We start from the raw sequence: 27,579 nt of genomic DNA on the forward strand, positions 1-27,579 counted from the left end.
TCAATCCAGGGCTGTCCTGGGAAATCCTGGGGCCCTCGGTCACCTTGCCCACCAACTGGAGGCTGTCAGGGCCATTTCTCAGGAGTTCTTGGTAGCTAGAGACAAAAGGAGGCGCCCTTGGTCATTTTTAGCATAAAGACAAAAACACGGCCAGCTACGGTCTTCCTCCTTGATGAAGTTAATGCATTTCCCAGAGGGGCGCCCAGGTCTGGTGGGAGATGCCTGGAGTCACCTTTCCTCCAGGGGGGCGGGGAGTGGGGACTCTGGGTTTTAGCTCCTGTGATCCGGGATATCCTGTGGGAGACACAGAGAGGAACAAGTGCCAGACCCACGTTCACATTTCTTTCAAAGCCCCAGCAGGGGCTCTGCTGTACTGCAGGTGGCTGTTAACACAGAGCCCCAGCCTGGGTGACTCAAACCACGCAAAGCTCCGGAGTGGGGAGTCCAACACTGAGGTGCCGGCTGTAGAGGGCAAAGCATCTCTAAATTTTTTAAAAAATATTTTATTTATTTATTTGAGAGGCAGAGTTACAGACAATGAGAGGGAAAGACAAAGAGAGAGGTCTTCCATCTGCTGGTTCACTCCCCAAATGGCTGCAACAGCAGGAGCTGGGCCAATCTGAAGCCAGGAGCCAGGTGCTTCTTCTGGGTCTCCCAGGCAGGTGCAGGGGCCCAAGGACTTGGGTCATCTTCTGCTGCTTTCCCAGGCCACAGCAGAGAGCTGGATCAGAAGTGGAGCAGCCAGGACTAGAACCGACGCCCATATGGGATGACAGCACCACAGTGCCAGCGAAGCATCTTTTCTTTTAAAGGCACCAGTGTCCCTCAGCAGGGCTCACTCCCCTGACGGAACAACCTCCCCCAGAGCCTGCCGGCAAACAGCGAGCAGTGTCACCCTGGGGACCGGTGCTTCAACGCGCACTGGAGGCGAGGGGCACGCTCAGTCCACAGCACACCCCCGTGTGGTCCGTGTTGAAAATACTCACTCCCCCACCCGCGTGGAGACCCGCGTCTTCGACTGCACAGGATGCTCGGGGAGCAGTGGCCACAGCCACACACCTTTCTGCCCCCTGTTCACAGGCCTGGGTCTGGGACCCGTGGGTGTTAGCAGGAACGGCCTGCGGGTCAGCTCGCAGCTCCGCAGGAAGACCAGGGAGGGCCCCTGCCACTCTGCACTTCAGAGCTCCCCCAGTTGATTCCCCCATCAGTTCTCGAGGTGGTCCCCCACACACGTGGAGTGGTACCCCGCTTTGCTTGTGGGGCTGGAGGGCACCAGGCTGTCATCCTGGGGCTGTCCGAGCACCTGCCTGCGGCCTCACTGGCCACCGTCCAAGGGGGCAGAGGTATTCCTGCCCACTCCTGCATCTCCACCCTCTAGGTGATCCATCCGCCTCCTGCCAGCACCCGATCGCCGTGTTCACAGGGTGGAGACAGGCGCTCAAAGCCTCTCTCTCCACCGCTGCCTCACCAGCAGGCTGAAAGCCCCAGAGGACAGGGTGTGGGGTGGGGCTGTGCCGGCTCAAGCAGCAGCAGCTCCAGGGCCCAGCCATGTTTGTCCTGCCTGGGGTGGGGGATCCAGGAAAGGATGCAGGGCAGCAGGGGGTCGTCGCCCCTGCCCCACAACCCTCCGTGCCCACCTTTCTGCTGACCTACACCTGCCTCCTCCACCCCAGGGCCACGTGGGGCCCACTTAGCACCCACCCTGCAGTCCCCCACCATATCCGTTTTGCCTCCAGGGCCATGCTGGATTGCCAGCTCATAGAGGAGGGGGAGCAGGACTGGGTGTGCCTCCTTTCTGTTGTGTCCCTGCTCTTAGCACAAGCCCATGCCCGCTGTGCACCACACCGTGAGTGACGCCGTCCCCATGCCTGTCTTCTGGCTCCGAGGAGCTCTGACGCAGGCTTCCCTTGAAGAGCCCAGCCTGCCTGGGTCTGTACCTGAGGAGCACAGCCGGGTGGTTTACAAAGAAGCGAGGCTCGCTCCACTCGCCGTGCAGAGCCTGGGAGCCCAGGGCCGAGGCTCTGCACCTGCTCACGGCCCCCCTGCGGCTGGGGACTCTGCAGTGTTCCTAGGCGACACAGGCATCCCGTGGCTAGCCACAGCGAGTGGCCAGCTTGCACATGCCCCCCGCGGCTAACAGGTGCCTGGGATGATGTGCCCACCCAGGCCGGACCGTGACACCAGCACTGAGGAAGTCCCTTCCTGAGCCGTTTATTCTCAGGGTCTGCCCCCTTCCTGTAAGAAGAGGCTTCCTCGGGATTTGTGTTCTTGCTCCGAGGCTGACCCCAGCCAGCTGTGCGCGTGCGCAGGGCCCAGCCCGCCTCCCCCGCGCAGGAGGTTCTGAGCTCCTGGAGAGAAGTCTTCCAGCCTCAGGAGTGCTGCTGGGTCCCAGATCCTTGCTGGCCAGAAAGACACCACAAGTGACCGAGGGAAAACTGTGCCGTGCAGCCCCCGGTCACGCCGAAGGCCGCGCCCCGTCGTGGCGCTGATGGTCTCTCTGGTGAGTGCCGGAGCCCACTGTCGGCCAGGGAAGTCCACGCTAACTGTAAATTCCATCTGCTCGAGGGAGAGGCTGGCACAGACCCCGAGGGGTGGCACCCAGGCCCACCGTGGGAAGCCGCCTCGGGGCCGGGGGTCTCAGTTGGCTGCGCTGGGCCTGCCCCTCCCCAGCGCCATGTGCCGGGGGGCGCTGGTGTTAAAGGCCACTTTGGCCTTCGGAGTTGGCCTTGGCTTCACAGCGACCTCAGCGACCCTGCAGACAAAGGGAAGGTGGGGTGAGTGCGCACCCTCGGGTTGCCCTGGGGCCTGCGTCAGAGAGGGAAGTGAGAGCAGAGCCCTGGCATGGAGCACAGAGCAGGCGACGCCTCCCTCCCGCCTGTCCCCTCCTGCTGGCCGCCCCCAGCGGGCTCAGCAGCACAGGCCTAAGGGGACAGCTGAGCTGGGCAGGAGGCCTCCACGTCCCTGTCCCCTGCTGGCTGGGTCCCCGTCCTCACCCTGGTCACTGCCCTGCTGCCCTGAGCATGGACTGGGCAGTCTCCCCAGGGCTCCGGGCAGACACGCGTTCTGGGAGGGGGCGTCTCTGGGCTCGAGGCTGGGCCCATGCTCAGCAGGGTTGTGGAGTCCGCCCTGCAGGTACGTGAGCAGGTGCCCAGCTGCCATCCTGACCGGCCCCTGAGGGCTCAGGAAGCCCAGGGGAGTCTCACGCAGGCCACGCCCTCCCCGTCCAACAGGGGAGTGAGCCTGCAGCGGGCTGGTCTGTGGCCGCAGGAGCACACGGCGTACAGCCTGTGCTTCTGACGTGACTCGGCAGCAAATCCCTTTTCTCCCATCTGGGCAGGGAAGACACAAGTGGGCGTTCGGAGGAGCTGGCCTTGCCTCCAGCTCTGCAGGTTACAGGCAGTCGGGACGACCTTCCCAGAACCTTCCAGAACCAGCTTCCCCTGAGAGTCAGAGTGGCAGGAGACGAGCTACTCAGAGAAGGTTGGGGGAGGCCAACTCACTTGGCCAGATCGTCCACGGTCTGCTGGGTGGCCAGGGTCCTCTTGTCCTGCGGTCCATACAGGAGCATCTGAATGTGGAGACACTGCAGGAGACCAAGCGGCAATCATGACGTCAGGGACATGTCCCGGGGACAGACCTGGCAGGGAAATGAACTCCCCTTCGAAGGAAGGACAGAACACTGCATCCTGAGAGCAAGGTGCGACCGAACTGCTGCCTTCCCAGGTTCCTCCCAGGGTTCCTCCCAGGGCAGGCTGGCCTGGGCTGTTCCCTGGGAGCCAGGAGATGGGTGTGCAGCTTTAACACTGTTTTATACAGCTCTCTGTTGACTAGCTGTATGCAAAAATATATTTCAAAGGGCAAGGACGTGGACCCTAACCAGGATGGCCTCTGGCTTCCTTTTTACCTGACCTTCATTTTAGCTCAGAAAATATTTTAAGTAGTTCTTTTTTCCTAACCAATGGGTTTCCCATACTTATTAGTACACAGCAGTGTCTTAGTTATTAGGACTTAGAGATTCAGCTTCCAGACGACACAGGGCTGGCTCTGACACCGTTTCTCCCCTCAGCTCACTGTAAATCTTGCCATTGAATCCCTTGTGCTAGATAAGGGCAGCCCCAAGGAGCAGATAAAGAGCACAGAGCTGCCAGAACTGGCCAGAGGCATTTTGAAGACCATGGGGTGGAGGAAGTTTCTTTGCTGGGTGCCAACACCTTTTATAAAACCACGGTGCGATAGGGTGGTTTCCATCCATCGGCGGACAAAATGGCAATGCTAGACAGGCGGCAGAACTAGCCTTGACAAATGCTGAGACAGGGTCGGGATGGGCGGTTCATGGTGCTGGACCAGTCCCCTTCCAATGAGGGCAACACAAAATTCACCCCAGAAAGATGTAAAAGGCCTGAACGTGAAATGCGACACCTGGCGCCCTTGCATGGAACTGTTGGAGAAGACACGCGGGCACCTGAGGTGGGGAAGCAGTCCTGGGACAGGATCTGCATCAGGCAAAGCAGGAGGCTGATAACACTTAACCATATGAGAACTCCACATCTGCTGTGCCAGAACTCACCGTAAGCCAGGTACAAGGGGAAAGCAGGAGGGGGGAGGTTGACAATGCACACGGCTAAGGGAGGTCTAGCATTCGGAACACATAAGCACCTCTATGGCTCAATGAGAGAAAACAACTATCTCCTAACAGAAATACGGTCAGAAGATACAGACACATCACTCAAGGTGCTGAACACTTGCCAACAATCTCCCAGATAACCGGAAATGCAAACTGAAACCTCAAGGAAGTGCCCTTCGCCCAAGAGATTACAAAAATTAGACTGTGACACCGAGCTTTGTCAAAGACATCAAGCAACGAGAACTCTTACATATTGGTAGTGAGTGTTAACACTGGAATAACCCCTTTGTAGAACAACTTAGCAATATTTAGGAACAGTTCATATACACATGTATTATGTCTGCATGAAGCAAATGTTTTATATGAAAGTCTTTGTGTGGATATATCCAAGTAGATGAACCTCATGATTAAAAGTCAAGAGGAAAAAGCAAATTTCTGATGAGTGCAAACGGTAGGAGGTTCACGTGAAGCTTCAAACCATGCCCAACAAAACCATAGGACGGGAAGAAAAGCACGGGAGAGCTATCAAGTGCAGGGAAGGGAAGCGGTTGTTTGGGGATGGGAGAGGTACACAGGGGACTTCAACGGGGTGGGTCATGTTTTGTCTCTTAGGTTCAACAGTGTTAAATTAGCCCACTTTTCTGCATCTCTGAAATATCAGAGCGTAGTCTTAGAAGATTGAATTAACTGTTTCATTTACACAGCAACAGCCTGAGTGTAAAAGAAGAAGTGTGAGGGTTCGGGGACTGGTACTGAAGACTGTTCTTCCTGATCTGCCAACCATTTTTAGGGCTTTAAGGAAGCTAACATGCAAGCAGCCAGAATGCTTTGTCTTTGCAAGCTGTGCAAAATACCAAGACTGCCTGAATGTCTGTGTCAGTCTGAGGACTGGAGGACCGGGCTGCCTTTCGGGGGAAGGGAAAGCAGGTGAGAAGACGCCAGGGTTTTTAAGTGAGAGAAAACTGCAGGTCACCATTTCTGAGCTCGGTTACGCAGCACCACGTGCAGTCGGCCTTCTCGGTCATCTTATTTAGCACGCGGTCAGATTCGGCACAGTGAAGGAGCCCACTCCCTCCGCCCAACAAACCCCTTCCTCTCTCAGTCTGCACTGGGGGTTTGGGCTGGCCTTGCCGTCAGCCACAGGGGCACGGCTGTGACCTTGGACGTCTAGGGACCTCGAGAAAGCTCTGGTGCCTTGAGGCTTTTGAATCCCATGACACGTGACCAAAGCCCGGCCAGCAGCCCACGTGGTTCCAGCCCTCTGTCTCTGGGCCACTGCCAGTCTCTCAAGGGGCAGCTTTCTTGCCAGAGCAGACTTCACGTTCTCTTCCATGACCACAAGGACCCTCCCTCCCCTGCCGGGGCCCAGGTCTAATTTGAAGCCAAGCAGGACTTCCTGTTTACGGATCTCTGAGTGTGTCCGACGTGGCTGGTTTTGAGGCCGGCTGATGCCCACCCGGCTTGGTGTCCATCCGTTCACTGTGGCGTGAAACCTGGTCTCTGTTCACCCTGCCTTAACAGATGGCCTTGAACCCTAAGGCAGGGCTGGTGCAGGAGGATTTCTTTTTTTTTTTTTCTTTCTTTCTTTTTTTTTGGACAGGCAGAGTGGACAGTGAGAGAGAGACAGAGAGAAAGGTCTTCCTTTTGCCGTTGGTTCACCCTCCAATGGCCGCCACGGTAGGCGCGCTGCGGCCGGCGCACCGCGCTGATCCGATGGCAGGAGCCAGGTGCTTCTCCTGGTCTCCCATGGGGTGCAGGGCCCAAGCACTTGGGCCATCCTCCACTGCACTCCCTGGCCACAGCAGAGAGCTGGCCTGGAAGAGGGGCAACCGGGACAGGATCGGTGTCCCGACCGGGACTAGAACCCGGTGTGCCGGCGCCGCAAGGCGGAGGATTAGCCTAGTGAGCTGCGGCGCCGGCAGGAGGATTTCTAAGCCACCCTTTGGAGCCTGAAGCCTGTTCCCCCCGGCCTGTCGTCCTCTGCGGTCCCACTAACCAGCCCCGTTTCCTCCAGTCCTCGGGTTCTGGTTATTTTCACCAGCAGAGGGAGTGGCGTTAGGAGAGGGGCTCCTGGCTGGGTAAAGCGAAGCGACCCTGTGCGATAATCAAGTCCCACAGCGTGGACTTCAAGTGCCCTTCCCCGTGGCCAGTACTCTGCCCTTCCTGGTGTTAGATTTCCCCCCAAGGCTATTCATCCTCACCAAGGAGATCGGTCTAAAATTCCAGCAGAAAGAAAGGAGGAGAGATGCGGAGGAGGTCAACCGGGAGAGAGGAAGGGACCCTGGCCCCCGGCCCCCAACCCCTTTTATGAGTCCAGTGACCCAGGGAGCCAAGGCAGCGACAGACGGTTCTTCCATTAGCTGAACTGCTCTTGAAGGAGACTCCTTTGTAAAAATACCAGACCAGCCCATTACCAGCAAATGTTCTCACATAGTTGTCCATCCGCCTAAGGGACATAAATTAAACTTTTTGGTGTTCGGCTGCTCTCGGCTAACTTGGCTGAAGCATTTTTGTGTGAAGCCAGTGTTTCGATTCTTTTGTTGGAAACCTAGACGCTGACAGGCAGGAAGTCAACCACTGCTCAGTGCACCTGCTGAGGGCCAGGCTTTGTGAACGCCTCCCTGAACTTCGCCAGGAACTCCCCAAGCCCTGACGCTGGGACCTTCACCTCAAAGGCGGGCGCCCCGTGCTCTCCGCGTCCTTCCACGGGGCGGCTTTGGAGAGCCGCCACCAAAGAGGGTTACGCGCTTTTCTCTGAAGTGAGCCGGGAAACTGGACTCTGAAGGCCCCGCGGGATTCGAGGGACGCTTTGATTTTGTGTGCGGGAGCTGTGAGGAGTCGCTGGTGTTCTGTATTACTCCTTAAACACCGAATAGGGGCAGGTGGGGGAGGAGCTAGTCCTCGGCTTGCGGGAAGACAGCAGGGGATGCCCCACTTTCCCGCTGGCCTGTGGGCTGTCCCTAGCAGGCTGTGTTGGTCCTGCTCACCCTTGTCATTCCTGCACAGAGGTGAACGAGTGATTACAAAAGTGAACACACAGCGACCCTGGGGGAGTTCTCCTGCGGCGCTGTAAGCCATGGGTGGGCCGTGGGGCCCCAGGGAGCCTCTGGCAGGGATGCAGCACTGAGAGTACAGCGGCAGTAGCTTCAAAATCAGTCCAGGCAAGGTCAACCCGAGAGAGAGCCCTTCGCCGCGTGCTGCTTCCCCTAGAGTCACCCGTGAAGCTGGGTGAGTTAAGAGGACTTTACAAAGTCCTTTTGGGCCTGGCCTTGTGGCACAGAGGGTTAGCCACCACCTGCAACGTGGGCATCCCACCTGGGAGGGCCAGTTCCAGTCCCGGCTGCTCCACCTCTGATCCAGCTTCCTGCTGATACGCCTGGGAAAGCCGCAGAGGATGGCCCAGTACTCAGGCCCTTCACTCACAAGGCAGACCAGGATGGAGCTCCTGGCTCCTGGCTCCTGGCTTTGGCTTGCCCACTGTGGCCATTTGGGGAGTGAACCAGCGGATCAAAGATTCTCTCTGCCTTTCAAATAAGTGAAACACATCTTTTTTAAAAAATAAGGGGGTAGGGCCGGCGCCATGGCTCACTAGGCTAATCCTCCACTTGCGGCGCCGGCACCCCAGGTTCTAGTCCTGGTTGGGGCACTGGATTCTATCCCAGTTGCCCCTCTTCCTGTCCAGCTCTCTGCTGAGGCCCGGGAGTGCAGTGGAGGATGGCCCAGGTGCTTGGGCCCTGCACCCAATGGGAGACCAGGAGAAGCACCTGGCTCCTGGCTTCGGATTGGCGCAGCATGCCGGCTGCAACGCACTGGCTGTAGCAGCCACTTGGGGGGTGAACCAATGGAAAAAGGAAGACCTTTCTCTTTGTCTCTCTCTCTCTCACTGTCTAACTCTGTCAAAAAAAATAAGGGGGTGCTGGTGATGGCAGGTACTTGGGTCAGCAGAGGCCTCTGTGAGGCAGTGACGCTGGAGTTGAGACCTCACAGATGGGGGGACAGAACTGGGGATGGCGGGGAGGGCTCAGGGAGAAGGAATTCTAGTTGTCTGGGGACACACTTCCCTCCCTCCCTTCTCTCTGTCTCTCTGACACACACACACACACACACACACACCTCTAGCTGGCTCCTTGGAGGAGAGACTGGTTTACCAGTGGGTGCACAGGGAGGAGACAACAGAGTGGTTTACCAGTGGGTGCATGAGAGGAGACAAGAGGGTGCGAAGTGGCCCTGAGGCTGAGGGGGGAGATGGGAGAGGCGAGGGGCTGCTGTGAGTGGGTCCTGGGGCCCACTCTCCTGAGACTTGCCTGCTGCCAGCCCTGGTGTCTGGGGCCATCCTTGCCTCCTCCTCACTCCTCATCTCTGGGCTGCCAAGTGCCATGGGCTCTATGTCCCTACAGACATCCCTCAAGCCGCCCCCCGGACCCACGACTCTGCTCCATTCTGCCATCCAGGGACAAGAGCAGCACCAGTGTTTAGGGAAACACGGGCATCAGCAGCACAAGCTACCAGGGGAGCCCTGGCGTGTGCCCCAGAGAAGCGATGGCTCTGTGGTCAGGTTGAGAGCCAGCTCTTCGTGCCCAGGTTGGACCTGCCCTGCTCTGAGCCAGCCAGGCCACTCCACTGCAGCTGAGCTTTGCAGATGCCTCGTCTGTGGCACATTTCTCCGACGACATGGAGCCCTGGCACCTTGACCAGCCCTTCTCAAATCTGTGCGAACCACACCCTCCATTCCTAACTAGCACTCCTGGAACTTGTTCACAGATTCTGCCTTTCTCTCCGTAAGCCCACGTGACAAACTGCCACGTGGTCTGAGGCCAGGACAAGCTGGCCACACCCACACCACTCCAGACCTTGGTGCCACCGGAGGAACCCAGAAGGCAGGTGCGCTTGCCACACCACGGTCAGAATTCTGACCCCTGGGGAGCGTTCCCAGAGCACACGCAGCCTGACCTATGGGCGGTCTGCATCCCCTCCCTGTCTGGGTTTTCTAAGGGTCACCTAACGTTTAGGGGCTCTGTGCGGGGGCTGCCTGTGGTTAGAGGGCTGGGTCTCGGGACAGCCCCTCTTCCCGGCTGCTGATGGTGCCAGGGACCTGTGGCCAGGGCGCCTGGAATTCTCACTCCCACCCAGCCGGCAGCAGGCAAGGGAGGCCCGAATCCTCCCCACAGGAGGTCAGCAGTGAATGACCTTGCCCCTCTTACCTGCCAGCTTCATTCTCGTGCTATTAACTGATTTACCAACATCTTCACAGACGAGGGCCTGGGAGAGCCCGGCAGCCCACATCCCAGCCCAAGAACAGACCTTTTTCTGACAAGTTAGTGTTGTCTGACCACGAAAGGTGGGCTGCTGCTGCAGCCCACACAGGGTCAGAGACCATGAGAAAAATCAGTCACAGGTGAAGATGATGGGGACTGACGCGGTGGCTCTGTGGGGACTCTGGATTCCTGATGTACCCAGCGCCACCAGGAAAACACCCACGTACTAAGGGGAGGGTGAAATAAAGCAGGCCACTGCCCATCAGCTAGCTGCCTCTAAGGCTCTAAGGCGGTGCTGTGTGCTTGACTGGCTGGCGGGGGCGGGGCTGGCTTTCCTGCCTGGGAATAAAAACCATATTCCAGGTCCTCCCTTCAAGATTCATGCAAACAGGCTTTGGGTTTATTTGGCGACAAGCATCCCATACAGCCAGGCTGTTCCTTTAGGGGAGTGTTTGATGCTCACAGCCATGGGGTGCTGAGGCAGGAGACAGATCTGCCCGGGATAGACTAAGACCGGACCTGAGCCTGACTTCATCCTGGACCTGGGCCCCTGGGATATTCCTGGCCTGGGGGACAGTCTTCGGGGATTCTCTCTGCAGCCCTGGAAGCAGAAGCTGGGATGATGCTCATCCTAGGATCAAGTGGCAAAATTGCGTGAGCTTTGGCTGTGGAAATTTCCACCTGGAGCTAACAGCGTTCTCCAATTTCCCCTGCAGGCTGCGGCCTCGACGAGACAGATCTCCCTCCTCAGTAATTTAATCCCACGGCCAGCTTTGCTGCTCGAGCCTTCCTGTTTTTCATGCCCACAGGACCATGCCTGGCCGCTCAGCGCAGGCAGGGACATCCGGAGAAGCCACAGTTCAGCGGATCCCTGCTACCGGGTTGAAACTTAATGGGTGCAGCTGCTGTGATGAAAACACGAGAAACCCTGGACCAGGAGGCTAAGCAATCTAATGGCTTCAGGGCCGGGGCCAAACGTGGCTTTTGAAAAGCCCCAGGTGGCAGGGGAGGAGACGGGCAGGTTTAAAGCCCCTGTCCCCGGGGCCCTGGTGTACACGGAGAACTCAGAAGCGTGCGGGTGGAGAAGTGGAAATGAGAATGGCCCCACTCAGCATGCACAGCTTTCATAATACGATGCCCACCTTTTCCCTGGCTCTGGCAAATCGCTTTAAAACGTGAAAGTCCTTGTTCTCAGGACTGATGGCTGACAAGGCCCAAATTCGGGGAAAGAAGGCCACTGGCATCCTCTGTGGCTCTTAGGGGTGATGCAACCTGGGCTTCAGCTCCTGGGGAGGCAGCGCAGCCAGGAATGGCGAGTCCCGGCCTCTTCCCAGAAAGCTGGAGCGAAGCGCTCTGCCCCAGAGCTTCTCTGCCAGAAAGGGACCCTGGTGCAGGAGGCTCCAGACCCACACTCGGCGAGCCACTGGCACAAAGCAAAGGGTCGCCTGCCCGTGGATGACGAGCCTGACTTCCAGCAGTCTCAGGGCGCCGCCGCCACTGTGACGACCAGGAACGGGGACTGGGCCCGGCCCTCGGCCTGTGGAGGCCGCGGCAGGTGCTTCCAAAGGAGCAGAGCCCATGTGGGCCCCTTGGCCCTGCTCCAGGTTCTGTGCACAGCCGGCAGCTTCCCCATCCTGGGGTTCCCAGCCCCCCTGGAGATGAGTGGCTGGGCCACATCCTGGTTTTTCTGGACCTCATCCACCCTCTTCAGGGGAGGGGCGAGGCAAGGAAGGAAACTGGGGCCTCCTATGGTGGGCGGGGCCTGGGCCACGGTGCTCCGCCCTCTCGGAGATGCCAATGGCAAGAAGCCTGCCCGCCTCGGGGGCCTGCACATGGCAGCGTTCAGCACTCATCCTGCGGCCTCCCCTGATCCCTGGACCAGCGGTGGGGAGGAAGCAGGGGCCTCTTGCCTCCCTTCTTGGTCCACTCCATTCCATGCTCAATGCTAGCTTCTCAATTTTTTTTAAGCAAAAATACAATCACACCTGTTGTGAAAATGTTCAACAGCGGCTGAGGGCAAGGTTCGGAAAGCCTTCTCCACAGAGGGTCAGACAGAAGATACCCTGGGCTGCAGGCGAGAGACAGAGATCGGGGATTCCGCACAGGTGCCTGCGCGTGTCACATGAAATTCAAACTCCAATACCAACGGGCACAGTTCTCGTTTGTAATCTACTTCTAATGAGAAGAACGGATTCACTCTGGGAGAGCACAACACTTCACGTTGATGAAGTTCAAGTTCGTGTCCTCTGGCCTGAGGGCCACCAGGGCAGGCGCAGGGCTGCTTCTCCTGCAGGCCGCAGGACGCTGTGTAAGGCTGTGAGGAATCAGGCCCCTCCCTCATCCTGGCACCCATGGCCTCATGGACACCGAGGAACTGTCAGCCCCGACTGCGTCTGGTGCCTTAACATACTCCGCTCTCCTAGGCTCCGAGCCTCCTGCCTCCATCCGTCCATTTCCCGGCCTGGGATTTCTGGCTCTCCTGTCCTGCCCTTTTTCAGGACTACTTCTCCAGATACTTGCCCTAAATCCCTTCCCTCCCACGGATGCCGGCATGGACCCGTAGGACAGAATTCCGCCCCGAACAGACTGGACTCCCTCACTGCTCTGGGTCATGTCATTCTTAAGGGGAGCAGCTGGTACACTCCCACTGTATCCACTGCAAACGCTCCGAATAGACGGAGGGGGCCTGGGGACCTGTCCCAGGCGTTCTGATGGTGGGACTGTTTCCCGGGCATCCGCTGCATTGGAAGCACTGTGTTCCCAGAGCCCGCCACTCCCCTGGCCGCTGCTGACTGGCCTCGGGTTGGGTGCTGGATTCTAGCTGGGCCGATCAGTCCTGCCCTGAGTCTTTCAAGCTGAGATAAGGAAACGCACAGGAGCAGGAAGTGAAATTTCAGAGCATCGGCAGTCGCGATCTCTATGTTAAAGAAAGACATTGCCACGAGAGAGGAGGACCAGTGCACAGAGGGGCTGGGGTAGCGGGATGTGGGGGTTGGGGAGGGGGGTCCTGGACAGAGGGAGCCCCCAAGCCTTAGAGTCTGACCCCTGCAGGCCCCCTCTCGCCCAGCCCCACTGCATCCCTGGCCTGCTAGTCTCTGGAGACCCCAGCACAACAGGTGCCCTTTGGTGCCTGAGCTGGCCTCCGCTGTATCCCTGCAGCAGCATCCAAACTCTCCTGTCCTACTGACCGTGGCGCTCTGGTCACTGTGCCACAGCCGCCAAACCGCCCAGGAGCCCCTGGTTTTGTTGTTTGTCAATCACGGGGAAGCTCTCGCGAGGAAACATGACAGTGTGGAGCAGTCTGCACGATACAGACTGCCAGGTGTGAAATCTCCTCTTGGAAAACCTTAGCCTAGACATTTCCCTCCCAGCCTCAGTTTCCCCCTTGCTAACCGCAGTTGTAAAGGCCCCAGCTGTTAGCGTTGTTATAGGGCTTATGTGAATTAATGTCCACAAGTCACCTGACACAGGGCCAGGGCACGCAGTCACCCCAAAGGCGCCAGTGACTTCGGTAAGGGAGGCAGGGGGCGGGGAACGGAGCTCCCGCCACCCCCGCTTCCCTCTCCCCCCTCACTCACCACCGTGTCCTGGCACGGGCATAGTGCTTGAGTTATTTAAAGCGCTTAGATCCACATGTGTCTTCCTGGGCACAGTGGGCATTCTCAAAGGCAAGGTGCACACTGCCGTGACCTCTGTGTTCACGCAGGTCTGTGATTAGCAAGTGGCCCACAGAAGGTACCCAAAGACTGTTTGTTGAGTAACTGATGATGGACATGTGTCATCTCATTGAAAAACAGGCACCACACACGTTACCAAAGCTAGTATCTTCTACGGCACAGCCGGAACAGTCAGAAGATGAGAAAAAGGCCTGGCTCGGGACGGATCGCTGGACTCAACTCTTTCGGTCTGAGCCATCTGTTACCAGAGGGCCAGGGGCCCTCAACCTCGGGCTCCCGGCCTCCAGGCTGTGAGAAATCAGCCTCTTTTCTTATAAATCAGCTGGTCCCTGCTGTCCTGTTAGAGCAGTGCAAAATGAACCAAGACAACGTTTTAAGCAAGCAATGCAGCGTGACTAAGAAGGGTCATTCCAGGGATGCTCGGCTCAGTATCGTGATAAAAGACACCATAGTAAGCGATCTAAGAAGTAGTGCCTGATTATCTCCATTGATTCTGAGAAAACCTTCGCCAAAATTCAACACTGATTTCTAATTAAATAAACATCCATTAAAATGTAAGCTGATGGACACTGCCTTAACATGATAAAAATACATAAACCTTGTTTCTGAAGCCAGCATCTATCAAATGAAGAACAGTAGAGGCACTGGCACTAAGAACAGGGACAAAGCAAGGATGTCCAGCATCACCACTGCTACTTACCACATTCGTGGTACAGATCAATGTGATTAGATGAGAGAAATCAATTAGAAACATAAGAAATAGAAAACATAAAGTAAAATTATGTCGACTGCATATAACATAATAGTATCAATGCTCAAATTAACTCAAGCCATGAAAGAATTAAGCAAGGTGGTAGGATATAAAATTAGAGAAACCAAAGCCTTCACATACACAAAAATAAATGAAAAGATATAATATATCCCCATTTACAACAGTATCAAAGAAGATAAAATGCTTAGAAGTACAGAAGAAATGTGTGAAACCAATACAGTATGACACTTCTCAAGTGCCCGACATGCACAAAAGTAGACATGGACAAATGGGGAGATCTCCCTTCTTCTTGCGTACAATGACTCATATCATAAAGATGTCAGTTCTCCCAAAATTTATTTGCAAGTAACTCAACAGAAGTACCAACACTGCTAATGGAGCTAGACAAACTGATACAGAACTCTGTCGGAAAATAAACGTTCAAGAATATCTAGAAACCCTGCAGGTCTAGAAGAAAAGCCATCCTGCTAGTCCTACCTCATGTTGAATCCTCCTATAAAACTGTGAGATACTGGGACGTGAATAAGGCTTGTGAATGAAACAGAAATCCATCAGCAGACTCCAGGACTCCTGGACACTGAGGGTATGCTGACGTTGTCATCTTAAGCCTGGAACATAGATGGGCTTTTCAATGAAAATAGCTCTGGCCAACTGGGTACCCACTTGGAAAAAAGGTAATGTGAGATCTCAGTATCTCACACCTGCACAAATAAGCTCCAGAGAAAGAAAAGAATAATAATTACTATAGAAGAAAACATGGGATTTCTCTATAAACCAGGCACCCAGGAAGAGCACACGATCACAAAGGACTGAGAAATCACACTATGTAAAAGTTAAAAATATTCGCAGGGTGAAAAATCATCAAGGAGGGGCTAAAACTGCTCAGCGGGTAAAAGTGCTACCTGTGATGCTGGCATCCCATAAGAGCAGGGGCTGGGGTCCTGAGTCCTGGCTGCTCCAGTTCCTAACCAGCTCCGCTAATGCACCTGGAAAAGCAGATGGCCCAGGGTCTTGGGTCTCTGCCACCCATGGGAGACCCAGATGCGTTCCAGGCCCTTGGCTTCAGCCTGGCTAAGCCTCTGTTGTGGAGGTCATTTGGGGAGTGAACCAGAGGATGGAAGATCTCACTCTTTCCCTATTTCTCTATACCTCTGCTTTTCTTTTCTTTCTTTCTTTTTTTTTTTTTTAATTTATTTGACACGTAGAGTTATAGACAGTGAGAGAGAGAGAGAGAGAGAGAGAGAGAGAGAAAGGTCTTCCTTCCGTTGGTTCACCCCCAAAATGCCAGCTATGGCTGGTGCTGTGCCAATCCAAAGCCAGGAGCCAGGTGCTTCCTCCTGGTCTCCCATGCGGGTGCAGGGCCCAAGCACCTGGGCCATCCTCCACTGCCTTCCCAGGCCACAGCAGAGAGCTGGACTGGAAGAGGAGCAACCGGGACTAGAACCTGGTGCCCATATGGGATGTCGGCCCACAGGCAGAGGATTAACCAAGTGAGCCATGGCACCAGCCCCTATACCTCTGCTTTTCAAATATTTTTTTAAATTGATAATTATTTTTATTATTGATAATTTCTTAAACGCCTGTGTCAGAGAGGATTTCTCTTGTACTCACAAAGTGTTAGTTTAGATCTGCAAATGTGGCATTCTCTTCCCCAACACAGAGAGCCGTGCTGCAGAGGAGCCGGGCGGGGGGTGGACTGGGGCCTGGGGGGAGCCCCCGTGTTCTCCCATCAGGCTCGCCTCCAGCCTTACCTTCTTCAGCATCCTGTGGGCCATGCGGTGCTTCCCCTGCTCCAGGGCTGCCCCGCCCAGGAGCCGGTACGTCTCTGCCACCTCGGGACTGAAGTCACCAAACGTGGCCACTTTGGCTTCCAGGGACTCTCTCAGGATGGAGGTTGCTCTCTGTGAAAGGAACACAAGGCTGGCCAGCGACCAAGCTTGAAGGCTGATGAAGAGCAGCCTACGAGCGCCGTCACCACAGAGGAAGGGGCTCGGTGGGCTCCTGAGCTGCGCCCACTCCCTCTGGCTGGCTGGGAGACAGGAAACAACATGCCCGGGGGATGGGGGCATAAACCACGAAGCAGGAGTGCGTGAGGGGCGCTGTGGAGAAAACCCACCTCAGGTGAGCAGAGCGAGGCCAGCAGGCAGGGCAGCTCAGGTGTCAGGAACCTGCGTGAGCCCTCCGCTAGTTGTCACTGCCCCTCTTTGAGCGAGGGCGCTGGGCAGAGCCATCAAGACACTTGCTGGGAACCAGACATCGCGACAAGGGTGGGGCAGGGTCTGAATCCCGCCGGTGATTTCGCACCCTTAGATCCAGGTTTTTCTCCTGCTGTGCACACGCGTGTTCCCATGCATGCGCCCTGCAATCAGTCTCCTTACTGACCATCCAGAACATTCCACAGGTTTCTATTCTCACAGGGAATATTTTAGGAAACCCAAGGTAAACATTCCAGTGTGACGTGACATGCTTGATTTGTCCGTTTTATTTGCACCAATGTGGAGTGAAAAGAAACCGAGTCGGTCAGAAAGCAGCCTTTTCTGATGTCGATTTCTTCACACACCAAGACAAGCAGGGCAGCCCTGCGCAGTGCTGCCAGGCTCCCACACTTCCTCGGCCTCCCGCATGCAGGCACGGCTATGGCTGCAGGACACAGGTGCTGATCCGAGCCCGAGGAAGCAGGGACCCATGGGCGCTTCCCACCGCGTGGGCCACGGGGCTAGCAAGGGCTCTGTCCCTTGACTGGCAGCGAGTTAGGGGTGGGGCTGGGGGAATCACACTGATGGTGCTGATGCGGCCGAAATCTATCGCTTAGGTGGGAAGCAGAGGAATTGTGGGAGCCACACCAGGGACCAGGGTTCCAATCCAGGCTTGCCTGAGACTGAATCCCATCACATCTCCCTGAGCAGGGACCCACACTGGCCAGGGGCCGGGCCTGGGTAGCTTTTCCATGGGAACTGCCAGGCTCTGGGGGAGCCAATGACCCCTTCTCCTGGAAGCAGTTTTTCAGCCTGGTGGGGAAGCCAGAGACAGATGTGTGGGAAGTCAGCGGTCAGGTCGAGAGTCCGGTGGCTGGAAGAAGCAGTCAGGAGCTTAGTGGAGAGGAGCGAGGAGAAAGCAGGGCCGAGGTGGGCTGGGGGCAGGGCAGGGCCTCCTGGGTGCACAGGGGAAGCGCGTGGCCTGCTTAGGCTGTGGCAGACAGGGTGTGAAGCCGGGAAGAGGAGTCACAGGCCAGGCTGGTGCATGAAGAATAAGAAGCCCGAGAAGGTTCTTGGTGAGGAGAGTGGCCCAACAGGAAGCTGGACCCACAGGGACTACCTTAACTTGTGGCAGAGTGAGCTCCACTCGCATTTTATGGTCCAAAGCATCCCCTACCCCAGGGTCACCCTCCTGTCGGTGCCTGTGTGTGGGCTGGGGCCACATCTAGGGTGGTCTGAGCGCAGCCCCGTGCTTGCCCTCGGGCCCAGCCCCTGCTGGTGGACACCTACTGGAACCCCTGGTGAGAGGTTTGCACCCAAAGGGTGACCGTAGCATAAGGCTGCTGCGTCTGCCAGGCAGGTTGCGTCATGGGCAAGGGCACCTGGACTGAAATCCAGCCCGTGTGCCACGCTCCAAGCCATGTGCCCTGGCACAGGCTGTGCCACCCGAGGAGGGGTAGCCTTCCCTATTCTTACAAGGGCACAGGAAGGGCTGGCAGCTGCCCTAGAATGAAAACAGCCAGTTTGCCAAACTCTCCAGCGGCATCCTGGGAAAGCAGGAAGCATCTCACCACTGACTTGGGTGGTGGGACACGGGCAGTGAGGCACCAAGTGCCTCGGCAGCAGACCCCATGGCAGGGAGCCAGACGGGAACAGGGGAGGGCGCAGGGCCTGGCCTGCAGCCAGGCGTCCCCCCACCCAGCTGTTCCCCACTCCCCAGCACGAGCACGAGGGTCACTGTCCAGTCTAGTCAACAGACAGCCACCGACAGCCACCACAAACATCTACGGTGGGGTGTCCCCCATCCGAAATGCTCGTGACCAGAGTGTTGCGGTGTTGGCAATGGTTACACATACACAACGAGCTATCCTGTCTCACGGGGGAGGAGAACCACGCATAAACATGAACTTCACTCACGCTTCACACACACCTTAGACACGCAGCCTGAAGGTAATCTAACATGGTCTTTTTAGTGCGCCTGCCTTCTGCCGGCCACGTGACTGCCACAGGAGGGTGGGTGTGGGAGGTTGCACTGTGGCGTCACGCTGGTGCCCTAAACGTTTTGGATTCTGGAGCACTTTGGGTCAGGGATGTCCAGTCTGTACTTACAAACTTCTCACCACATCCAGAGGGCCCTGTAAGGAGGAACAACGGGGAGAGTGCAGGGCAGCCTGGGGAGGAGCAGGGAAGTGGGTGGGGGGCCGAGAGCCGGACTGAGATGGCTGGGGAGGCCCCTCCAGGACAGACTGAGAGCTGCCGTTCCCTGCTCAGAGGTGGGAACTAGGGAAAGCCAGGGAGGCAGGGCACAATCAGACTGGAACTGTCAGTGAGCCCAGGTGGTGGAAGGCGGCGGGTCTGGCTGGTCCTAAGGGCACTGGGGAGCCTCTGAGGTGTCTCACATGTGTGTCCGTGGGTCACGGATCAGCTTTGCTTTCTGCCAGGATTGCCGGGGCCTCCTTATTCTGAGCGGATTAGACAAGGGCCAGCCTGGAAGCAGTGGCCGGGAGACGGGAGCTTCCCAGAGTGCTCCAGGCAGGAGACCATGACTAGGGGTGGGGGAGGGAGGGGCATGGATTCAAGGAATGTTGTGGAGGGGAGAGTGACCGAGGACCTGGAGGGGGAGAGGCATCACGGGGCAGACGGCCCCCACTCTTCTGACCTGAGCATCCTCTAAATGGGGGGGGATCTGAGACCCCTGGAAGGCCTTCTCTCCCTGGTTGTGTGGCCCAGATAAAGAATGGAATTCCACTTCTTGGGAATGCAGCCCTACTCTGTCCTGAAAACACGGGTGCATCCAGGTTAAAAGCCTGTGTGGGGGGCAGGCCTTGGGGTGCAGCGGGTTAAGCTGCCATTTGGGACGCCCGCATCCCATATTACGGTGCCTTTGTTTGAGTCCCACCTCCACCTTCTAATGCAGCTCCCTACTAACGCGCACCCTGGAAGGCATCGGAAGATGGCCCAAGGACTCTTGTCCCTGCCACCCATGTCGGGGACCGGGATAGAGTTCCTGGCTCTTGCTTTGACCTGGCCCAGCCCTGGCTGATGGAAACATTTGGGGAATGAACCAGCGGATAAAGATCTCCTCTCCCTGTCTCTCTGGATGTCACTCTGCCTTTCAAACAACACTAGAAGAATATATACAAGTAAAAAGCCCGTGATGCTGAACTGAGAGAGGGGTGGGGTTGGGAAAGTGCTGTTAGGGAGGACCATCTGTGGGGAGCAAGGGAAATGATGTGTCAAAGAGGTCGGAGCTCAAAACAAAACAAAACCCCGCCCCCGCCCCCACCCCTGCCAGGAACTGTGCCTCGGGACCCTGGGGCATCGGTTCCAGGCTGTCCACAGGTACCAGAATCCCCAGCTGCTCAGGCCCCTCTGTGACATGGTATGGAAGTGTGCACTTTGCCTAGCACGTAAGAGGCCTGAGTCACACGTGGGAGTGCTGGGGTTCGATACCCGGAACCAGCTCCTGACCCCGGCTTCCTGGCGTTGCAAACTCTGGGAGGAGTGGTGATGGTTCGAGGGATCGGGTTCCTGCCTCCCACATGGGAAACCTGCATTGTGATTCTGGCTCCCGACTCAGGGCCCAGCCCAGCTTCAGCTCCTGTGGGCATGTGGGGAGGGAGATGCCAGCACTTGGGAGCTCTCTGTCTCACTCTGCACCTCTGTCAAATAAATAACTAGTAAATAAAATGGTGTAGTATTTGCATACAACCGACACAAATCCCCTTGTATGCTTCAAATCATCCCTAGATTACTTTTACACCTAATACAAGGCAAATGTTATGCAAACATTTGCTACCTTTTTAGGAAATAATGACAAGAAAAAGAAGTCTGTACATGCCCAGTGCAGATACAGTGTTTTAAAGAAACACGTTTGGTTGGTTGATTCTGCAATGTGGAACTCACGAATACAGAGGGTCTTCGTGTGTGTGTATGTATGAACACGTGTGTGCACATACATGTATCTGTGTATGTGCACAGTCACAGCGTGGGGCTCTGCAGGGACTACGTTCTTAAGGGTTTCAATACTGATGACTACGGGCTCTTGTTCCACGTGAAGTGGAACAGTGGCAGGAGAGGGAGCTGGAACTTCCGCCCTGTGTGGCTTTCCCTGGACACACAGAATCCATCCATTACCCAGACAGGGGAGAGAGGAAACAGGCACACTCACCGCCACCCTTTACCCCAGCTGCAATGAGCGGGGTCCGTCCCCTGGGACCTCGCGGTGTCCAGTCCTTTAGGATCTTTCGTAAGCGGACAGGACATCTACATTCTTAGAATTAGTTTTCAGGCTGGCGCCGTGGCTCACTTGGCTAATCCTCTGCCTGTGGCGCCAGCACCCCTGGTTCTAGTCCCGGTTGGGGCACTGGATTCTGTCCCGGTTGCCCCTCTTCCAGTCCAGCTCTCTGCTGTGGCCCGGGAGGGCAGTGGAGGATGGCCCAAGTGCTTGGGCCCTGCACCCGCACGGGAGACCGGGAGGAAGCACCTGGCTCCTGTCTAGAAGCTTCCCAGGAGAGGCCACTGGGCCTTATTTATCTGTGCCCTCCAGGGCCTGCCACGTGCCTTGCACATAGTAGGTGCTCGACAGATGCTCACAGAGTAAAGGAGTAACCCTTGGGATACCAACCGGTCTTCCATGTGAATGACTGGACAACTGTAACCCCAACTTACCTCATTTTGTCCAGCAATTTGCAGAAAATGACAAAATTCATCTTGAACTGAGAGAAACTTGGCTGTTTCCCTCCCTCCACAGTCCTGAAGATGAGACATGCACTCTTGAAAATACTGCTCGGCCACACCTAAGGGAAAGCATCATCAACAGCAACCGTGAATACTGCTGGCAGACCCGACATGGGAGTGACATGACTACGCTTTCAGTGGTGGTGAGCAATTTGAGAATAACAGCTATTTGGAGAGAACACCGAACGATACTGCCCCTTGCCTACGAATCTGCCCATCTGAGCAGAAAAGATTCAGGTTTCAGAAGTGAATGGCAACTCACTTTGCTCAACTGTCACTCAGCTTAGCTCTCCCAGTGATACAAAAAATCGACATTCACGCAAAAAGAGAGTGTGTCTGCAGACCCCAACACGGGTAAGAATTTCAGTGATTCTTCCTGTAACTCCTCATGGGTGTTCGGATCTGAGGGCTACTAGTTTCTCAAGACATATTTCCATAACGTGAAAAATCCTGAAGATCTGTCTGAGGCCGTCGAGGGAAGAAACCTCAGTGACTCCAGTGCTTAAACACATGTCTAAATGCACAGCCAATCCGGAAAGCAAGACAAGGAAAACCCTAGGTCTGGAAAATGAAAAGAGAACTAAAAGCCGGAGCGGGGAGCAGGAGCTGAAGCCGAGCCTTCGAGGGCAGTAGGAGACAGGTGCACTCTTGCTGCACAGAGCCGGCCAGCCTAGCAGAAGTCTCAGATGACCCCAGAGCCCCCTCCCCTGTGGCTATGGGTGATCCTCGTAAGCCATAAGCCAGATGAGATAGCTCTGGGGTGAGGCTATAACCCAGGGCACTGCTGATTTTCAGAAAGCAAGATTTCCTTTGGGTCTGACTTGGATTTGTCCTAAGCCATAAGTTGGCTGACCTCTGCTCTCATGGTGGGAAGTGGGATGGCTTCCTCACCCAGGGGACGGGGGACTCCCTCGGCACCTGCTGGGGGTGACCTCACAGTGACCCATGATGAGGACATCGGGTTTCCTGGGGAGGATGATGGCTCATGCACATGTTGCTCTTGGAAATCTCATTTATGTTAGTGCTGTACGTCTGGGTCTTCAAAAAGTTCACGCAAAATGCATCTTATTTGAAAGACAGAGTCCCAGAGGGGGCAGATTTTCCATCCAGCGGTTCACTCCCCAAGTGCCCACAACAGCGGGGGCTGGGTCAGGCCAAAACTGGGAGCTAGGAATTCCATCCAGGTCTCCCACGAGGGAGGCAGGAACCCGAGTCCTTGGGCCATCGCCTGCTGCCTCCCAGGTACACCAGCAGGGAGGAGCTGGACTGGAAGCAGAAGTGGGACTCGACCCTAGGCTTAACCTGTTGTGTGAGTGCCCATTCCAACTTATCGTTTTCAGAGAAATTTTATTTCGTTCACACATGCACACACACATGGTGGTGATGGGGGTGGAATCTCCCATGGGCTGGCTCACTTCCCAGATACCTGCAAAGGCTGGGGGCTAGGCCAGGGCAGAAACTGAGACCTGGGAACACAATCCAGTTCTCCCATGTGAGTGACAGGAACCCAACTGCTCCAGCCATCACTGCTGTCTCCCGGGGTGCACATCAGCAGGAAGCTGGAGTCAGAAGGAGGCGGGGCAAACCCAGGAACTGCAATGTGGGACACGGGCATCCTGACTGCTCCTAAACTTAGCACTGAATTCTAGGAAATTTCTGAATGTCCTGCATAGAACATTATTCTTTGCTTCTGCAAATGTTCTCTTATATGTATTTCCCTATTATCATTTCTAGCTTTGTGTTTGTACTTTCTCCCTGTCTTTTTGATTAAGCCATCTAGTGGTTTATTTATTTTCACATCTTTTCTATTGACGTGGCCTTTAGACTTCTGTGACAGCAATGCAGGCTGCCACGATCCACAGGCGGAGCTCTCCAGAGCACACGGGAGCAGGAACTGGGCTGCCCACACAAGACGCGGCTGCTCTTTGGTGGCAGGCTCTGCACCAGGCTGCCTGGGCTCACGTCCCAGCTCTGCTCCTCGCCAGCCGCACGCCTTACCCCACTGAAACTGGCCCGTTTCTTCATTGGAAAGGGGGAGCCTGACACTAGTGAGTCCCTTGCAGGGCTGTAAGGAGTGAACAGATTGGGGGCCGGCGCCCTGGCTCACTGGGTTAACCCTCCGCCTGTGGCACCAGCATTCCATATGGGCGCCGGGTTCTAGTCCCGGTTGCCCCTCTTCCAGTCCAGCTCTCTGCTCTCTGCTGTGGCCCGGGAGGGCAGTGGAGGATGGCCCAAGTGCTTGGGCCCTGCACCCGCATGGAAGACCAGGAGGAAGCACCTGGCTCCTGGCTTTGGATTGGCACAGCACCAGCCATAGCGGGCATTTTGGGGGTGAGCCAACGGAAGCAAGACCATTCTCTCTGTCTCTCTGTCTCTCTCTCACTGTCTATAACTCTACCTGTCAAATAAATAAAAAAAAAAAAAAGGAGTGAACAGATTGACACCAACAACTGCCAAGATGCCTGACGGGGAGCCGGAGCTCAGTGAGTCTCACTGCTCTGATTTTAGGGACAGTTTTGATCACCGTGGCTGTGGACGTCCCCCATCCATATGAGGCTGAGTAACAGGTACATTGGACAGTCTGCGGATGAACAGCCCTGTGGGCCTCAAGAGCTCCGAGTGGCTGACATTCACGAGGAGAACCCCGGGTGTTGACAAATGGCCCAGGTACATTCCTCGTGGTCCGTTTTAGAACAGAGAGAAGGAAACACTTGGGAAGCAAGTCTACCAAACGTAGTCACCCTCAGGGGAGCTTCGGCCTGCAAACCAGCTGTGTTCATCAGCTAGATCCCCCGCGTGTGGAGCGGGAGCGGTGGCACGGGCCAGGGGCTCACGGTGAGGCACTGCCCGCTCCGGAGCTGCCCGGCCCTGGGGTCTGCGGCTGGGCGGAAGTCATCCTCCTCCCTCCCCTTCATGGAGGTCTGTCCACTGCCAGAGAGCAGAGCATTCCTGGAGGATGACTCAAGTTTTCGTCTTAGTCGGAGAAAACTCTGCCCCATGGAAAATGTGACGTCCCTTCTACGCCAGCTGACTCACAGGAGCAAACAGAAGAGATCCGCTGCTAGACCAAGTGTCGACCTTGGCCACTCGGAGCATCTGACGACGGCAAACGTCGGGGATGACCCAGAATTTATTTTGCTGATCCTGAAAGTGCCACAGAGACTCTGAGACGAATGAGGAGGTTCAGGATTGCAGTTTCTGTGATCTCTTAATTTTCCGGCTAGTGGCGGATTAGTGAAAGAATGTAGCGGAACCCGTTGTTCACAGTCAATGCCCTGCTGCCACTGGGCCTCGTCCCCCAGGACAGGTGCTCCCTGTGAAGGTCAGCAGATGGAAGGGGCTGGGGAGGAGCCGGGCCTGAGCTCCCTGCACTGCAGATCTGGGCACTGGCAGAGGCCAAGAGAGCCCCAAGATTTGCCCCCCCTTCTCCTGGGGCAGAGCCAGTCTCCCAGGCATGGATGGTTGCAGCCACGCGGGACACCTTATTAACCCTTTTCTTGTAATGATAGCCCATCTCCCAGGATTCCTCCCCTTGTGGGTCACAACCCGCCCCAAAAGCACCCCATGTCAGCACTGGCCCCGGGGCAGCAGGCCCCGTCTCCCAGTGCAGCTAAGCCCATGGAGATGCTGGGAGAAAGGAAGCCCAAAGGCACATAACCCCCAACTCAGGGAGACCCAGTCATGCTGTCCAGAGAGGAAGAGGATGAGTGCAGGTGCCCCCCGGACGAGGGGTGGAGGGGACGGCCCTGCCTGGGCATCTGGGCTGGCTCCCTTTCTGGGTCCTCGGCTTCTCTGAGTTCCCAAGCCTTCCCCAGTCCTGTTTCTGGTGGGTCTCTAATCAAAGGGGGACTGGGCCAGGGGGTGGGTCTGTTGCTGTCGCATGCAAGCTAAGCACACATGAGGTATTTGTCAACTGCCGTCAGGACCTTGGACCCTAGAGGGGCCTGGAGCTCGAGGGACAGCAAGGCTGATGGCATCCATGGGGCAACATCTCTACCCCGCCCCCGAGTCCTAAGTTTGAAACCACTTTCATCCTGACCTGGGAAATGGAAAAACTCCCTCATTGGAAGCCCCTCACTTGTTTCCTGCACCCCTTTGGGGGCTACGATTCGGAAGACCAGTGTTAGGGCAGCAGAGCAAGTTGATCCCGGTGCCCCAGGGCAGGGGTCACTTCCTGATGAGCCAGAGTGTGTTCTCTGGAGGGAGGGTACCCTAGACGCCTCTGGGACAAGTGACAACAGGACTTCTGCATGGACAGGCAGTCACGGCCCTCCCTCCCGGTGTGGACCGTGTGCCCTGAAGCTGGGTGGGGGTTCACACAGAGCTAGCATCTTCAGCTCTCCCACCAGTTAAAGTCTTCACCCTGACTTTAACACCACTTCTAGAATCCTCTGCAACCTGATGCCCATGGCCTGGGCAGCAGATGAGGTCATCTTGTAAAACACAGGAGCATGACTGTGCTTGTAAACCTGAGCCCTGGTGGCTGAGGTGTCCCAAGGCCACGGAGCTCCTGCCACGTTCACCCCAACACGTGCTTAGGCTGGCCGGGGCTGGGGGAGGGGAGGCAGTGTGGCTCGGTGGGCAGGCCGGTGTACTGTCTGTGCAGATGGCTCTCTCTGGGGACCCTGGGTGGAGGTGCTTGCTTCCAGGCTTTATTTGAAGGGCAATGAGGGGCTAATGTGGCCCCCGGAGGGTCAGGAGACTTCTAATTAAAAGAAATGCAGTGCCCCTGGGCCAGTGCCCTGGATCAGGAAGCACAGCCTTCGTGCAGACAGAGGCCTCTGTGTGCAAAGTGACAATTATCATTTGTGACAGTCTCAGAAAACAGTCTTTACTTGGTACTGACTGCAAAGGCTGTCAGACCACAAAGTCTCACATCCCAGCCTGGTGTTCACACAGAGGAGACGGGCAGCCGGCAAACACACTGAACCCATTTAGACAGCGCTGGGAGCTGCTGGCCGGGGGTGGGGTGGGGCACGTGGAGCCAAGTACAGGCTCTCTCCTCCCCACGAGGCTTCAGAAGTCCACGCAGGGTGCCCTCTCCAGGAGGAAGGCCTGCACGGGGCCACGGCGGGTGGGCGGGGGTGTAACAAGGCTTCCGCATCTTACAGAGCTCTGCTCACCAGCTGTGTGAGCCCAGAAATCCAGGGCTGTCTTTGGGGGCCATTTTTCATCAGAACAGTGAGGTGCACAGTACAGCAGCAGGTTTGGTGAGGCCAGACACCCCCAGGGCCTGGCAAGGGGCTCCATGAGCACGGGGTCTCCCTGCCTTAAGCACCCTTACCACCAGGAAGCAGACCATGCTGCCCACTGCCCCTTTCCTCCCTCCAGAAGTCCGCATGGCCAGCCACCTGGTGGTCAGGCTCCCAGCAGCCTCGGACCTATGGCTGCAGCTGCTGGTCCCGGTGAGGTGCGTGCGTCCCCATGAGCTACCTTCGAAGCCTTCTGGAAGCTAAGTGTGACTATAAAACAGCACAAGCTTCTCTGAGAAGCCCCGAGCTCCAAGCCTGGTGAAGGTGGCAGTCACAGCTCCCAGGCTCAGAGCTGCAGGCTTTGCCCCAGACACGGGGAAGAGAAGGTGGTCACAGCTCCCAGGCCTGGAGCCGCAGGCTTCGCCCTATACACGGGGAAGAGAAGGTGGTCACAGCTCCCAGGCCCGCAGCCGCAGGCTTTGCCCCAGACACGGGGAAGCGAAGGCGGTCAGAGAGCCAGGCTGGATGATGTTTGCTCCTGCACCTGCCCAGTGCACACTCCGAGAGGAGAGGCCGGCCATTCCTGCTCCCCTGCCGCAGGCCCTGGGGGTGGCCGAGCCCCACAGCTCCCCTCTGCCTGTCCTCTGGGACCTCACAGCTTCCTGGGCCTCCGGGACTGGGAACACGGCGTCTGCAGTGTGGGCACCTCTCTGGTTCTGCCGTGTGCTAAGTGGTCAGCGCTACTGCTCCACTCTAGGCCTTGCTTTGTCTCTAACCTGCTGAGTGACCCTGGACCCAGACATGATGTGATGACCCTATGGTGACTTCCAGAAGTTTCTGGGAGGGGGTCCTCCTAACACTGGTAGAAACAGAGATGGAGGCTCCTCTTGGCCTCCCCCACTGCACTCTGTCTTCCCTTTCTCACTGGCTCCTTTTAAGATGCAGAGCAGGGGCCTGTGCTGTCGTATAGCAGGTAAAGCTGCCACCTGCAGTGCCAGCATCCCATTGTGGGCACTGGTTTGAGTCCTGGCTGCTCCACTTCCGATCCATCTCTCTGCTATGGCCTGGGAAAGCAGTAGAAGATGACCCAAGTCCTTGGGCCCCTGCACCCGCGTGGGAGACCC

At 56.5% G+C, this 27,579-nt stretch overlaps 1 protein-coding gene across 3 annotated transcripts in view; it reads right to left on the reverse strand.

Annotated features, from left to right (window-relative positions):
• Positions 1 to 527: 527 nt before the first annotated feature.
• The window catches only part of TTC23 (tetratricopeptide repeat domain 23), an 87,951-nt gene continuing 60,899 nt past the window's right edge, over positions 528 to 27,579 (reverse strand). Inside the window, exons 9-12 of one of the 3 annotated variants that reach the window (XM_062204941.1) lie at positions 21,195 to 21,322; positions 16,080 to 16,229; positions 3,501 to 3,583; positions 528 to 2,752 (exon numbers count right to left, since the gene is read on the reverse strand). In XM_062204941.1, coding sequence (XP_062060925.1) covers positions 2,638 to 2,752; positions 3,501 to 3,583; positions 16,080 to 16,229; positions 21,195 to 21,322 — 476 coding nt within the window. In that variant the 3' untranslated portion in view covers positions 528 to 2,637. Of the gene's footprint in view, positions 2,753 to 3,500; positions 3,584 to 14,468; positions 14,937 to 16,079; positions 16,230 to 21,194; positions 21,323 to 27,579 lie in introns of those variants that run through there. The other 2 variants (XM_062204942.1, XM_062204943.1) reach the window with 2 other exon arrangements.

The sequence above is a fragment of the Lepus europaeus genome, chromosome 11, assembly GCF_033115175.1.
Source record: "Lepus europaeus isolate LE1 chromosome 11, mLepTim1.pri, whole genome shotgun sequence".
Classification (NCBI taxonomy): domain Eukaryota; kingdom Metazoa; phylum Chordata; class Mammalia; order Lagomorpha; family Leporidae; genus Lepus; species Lepus europaeus.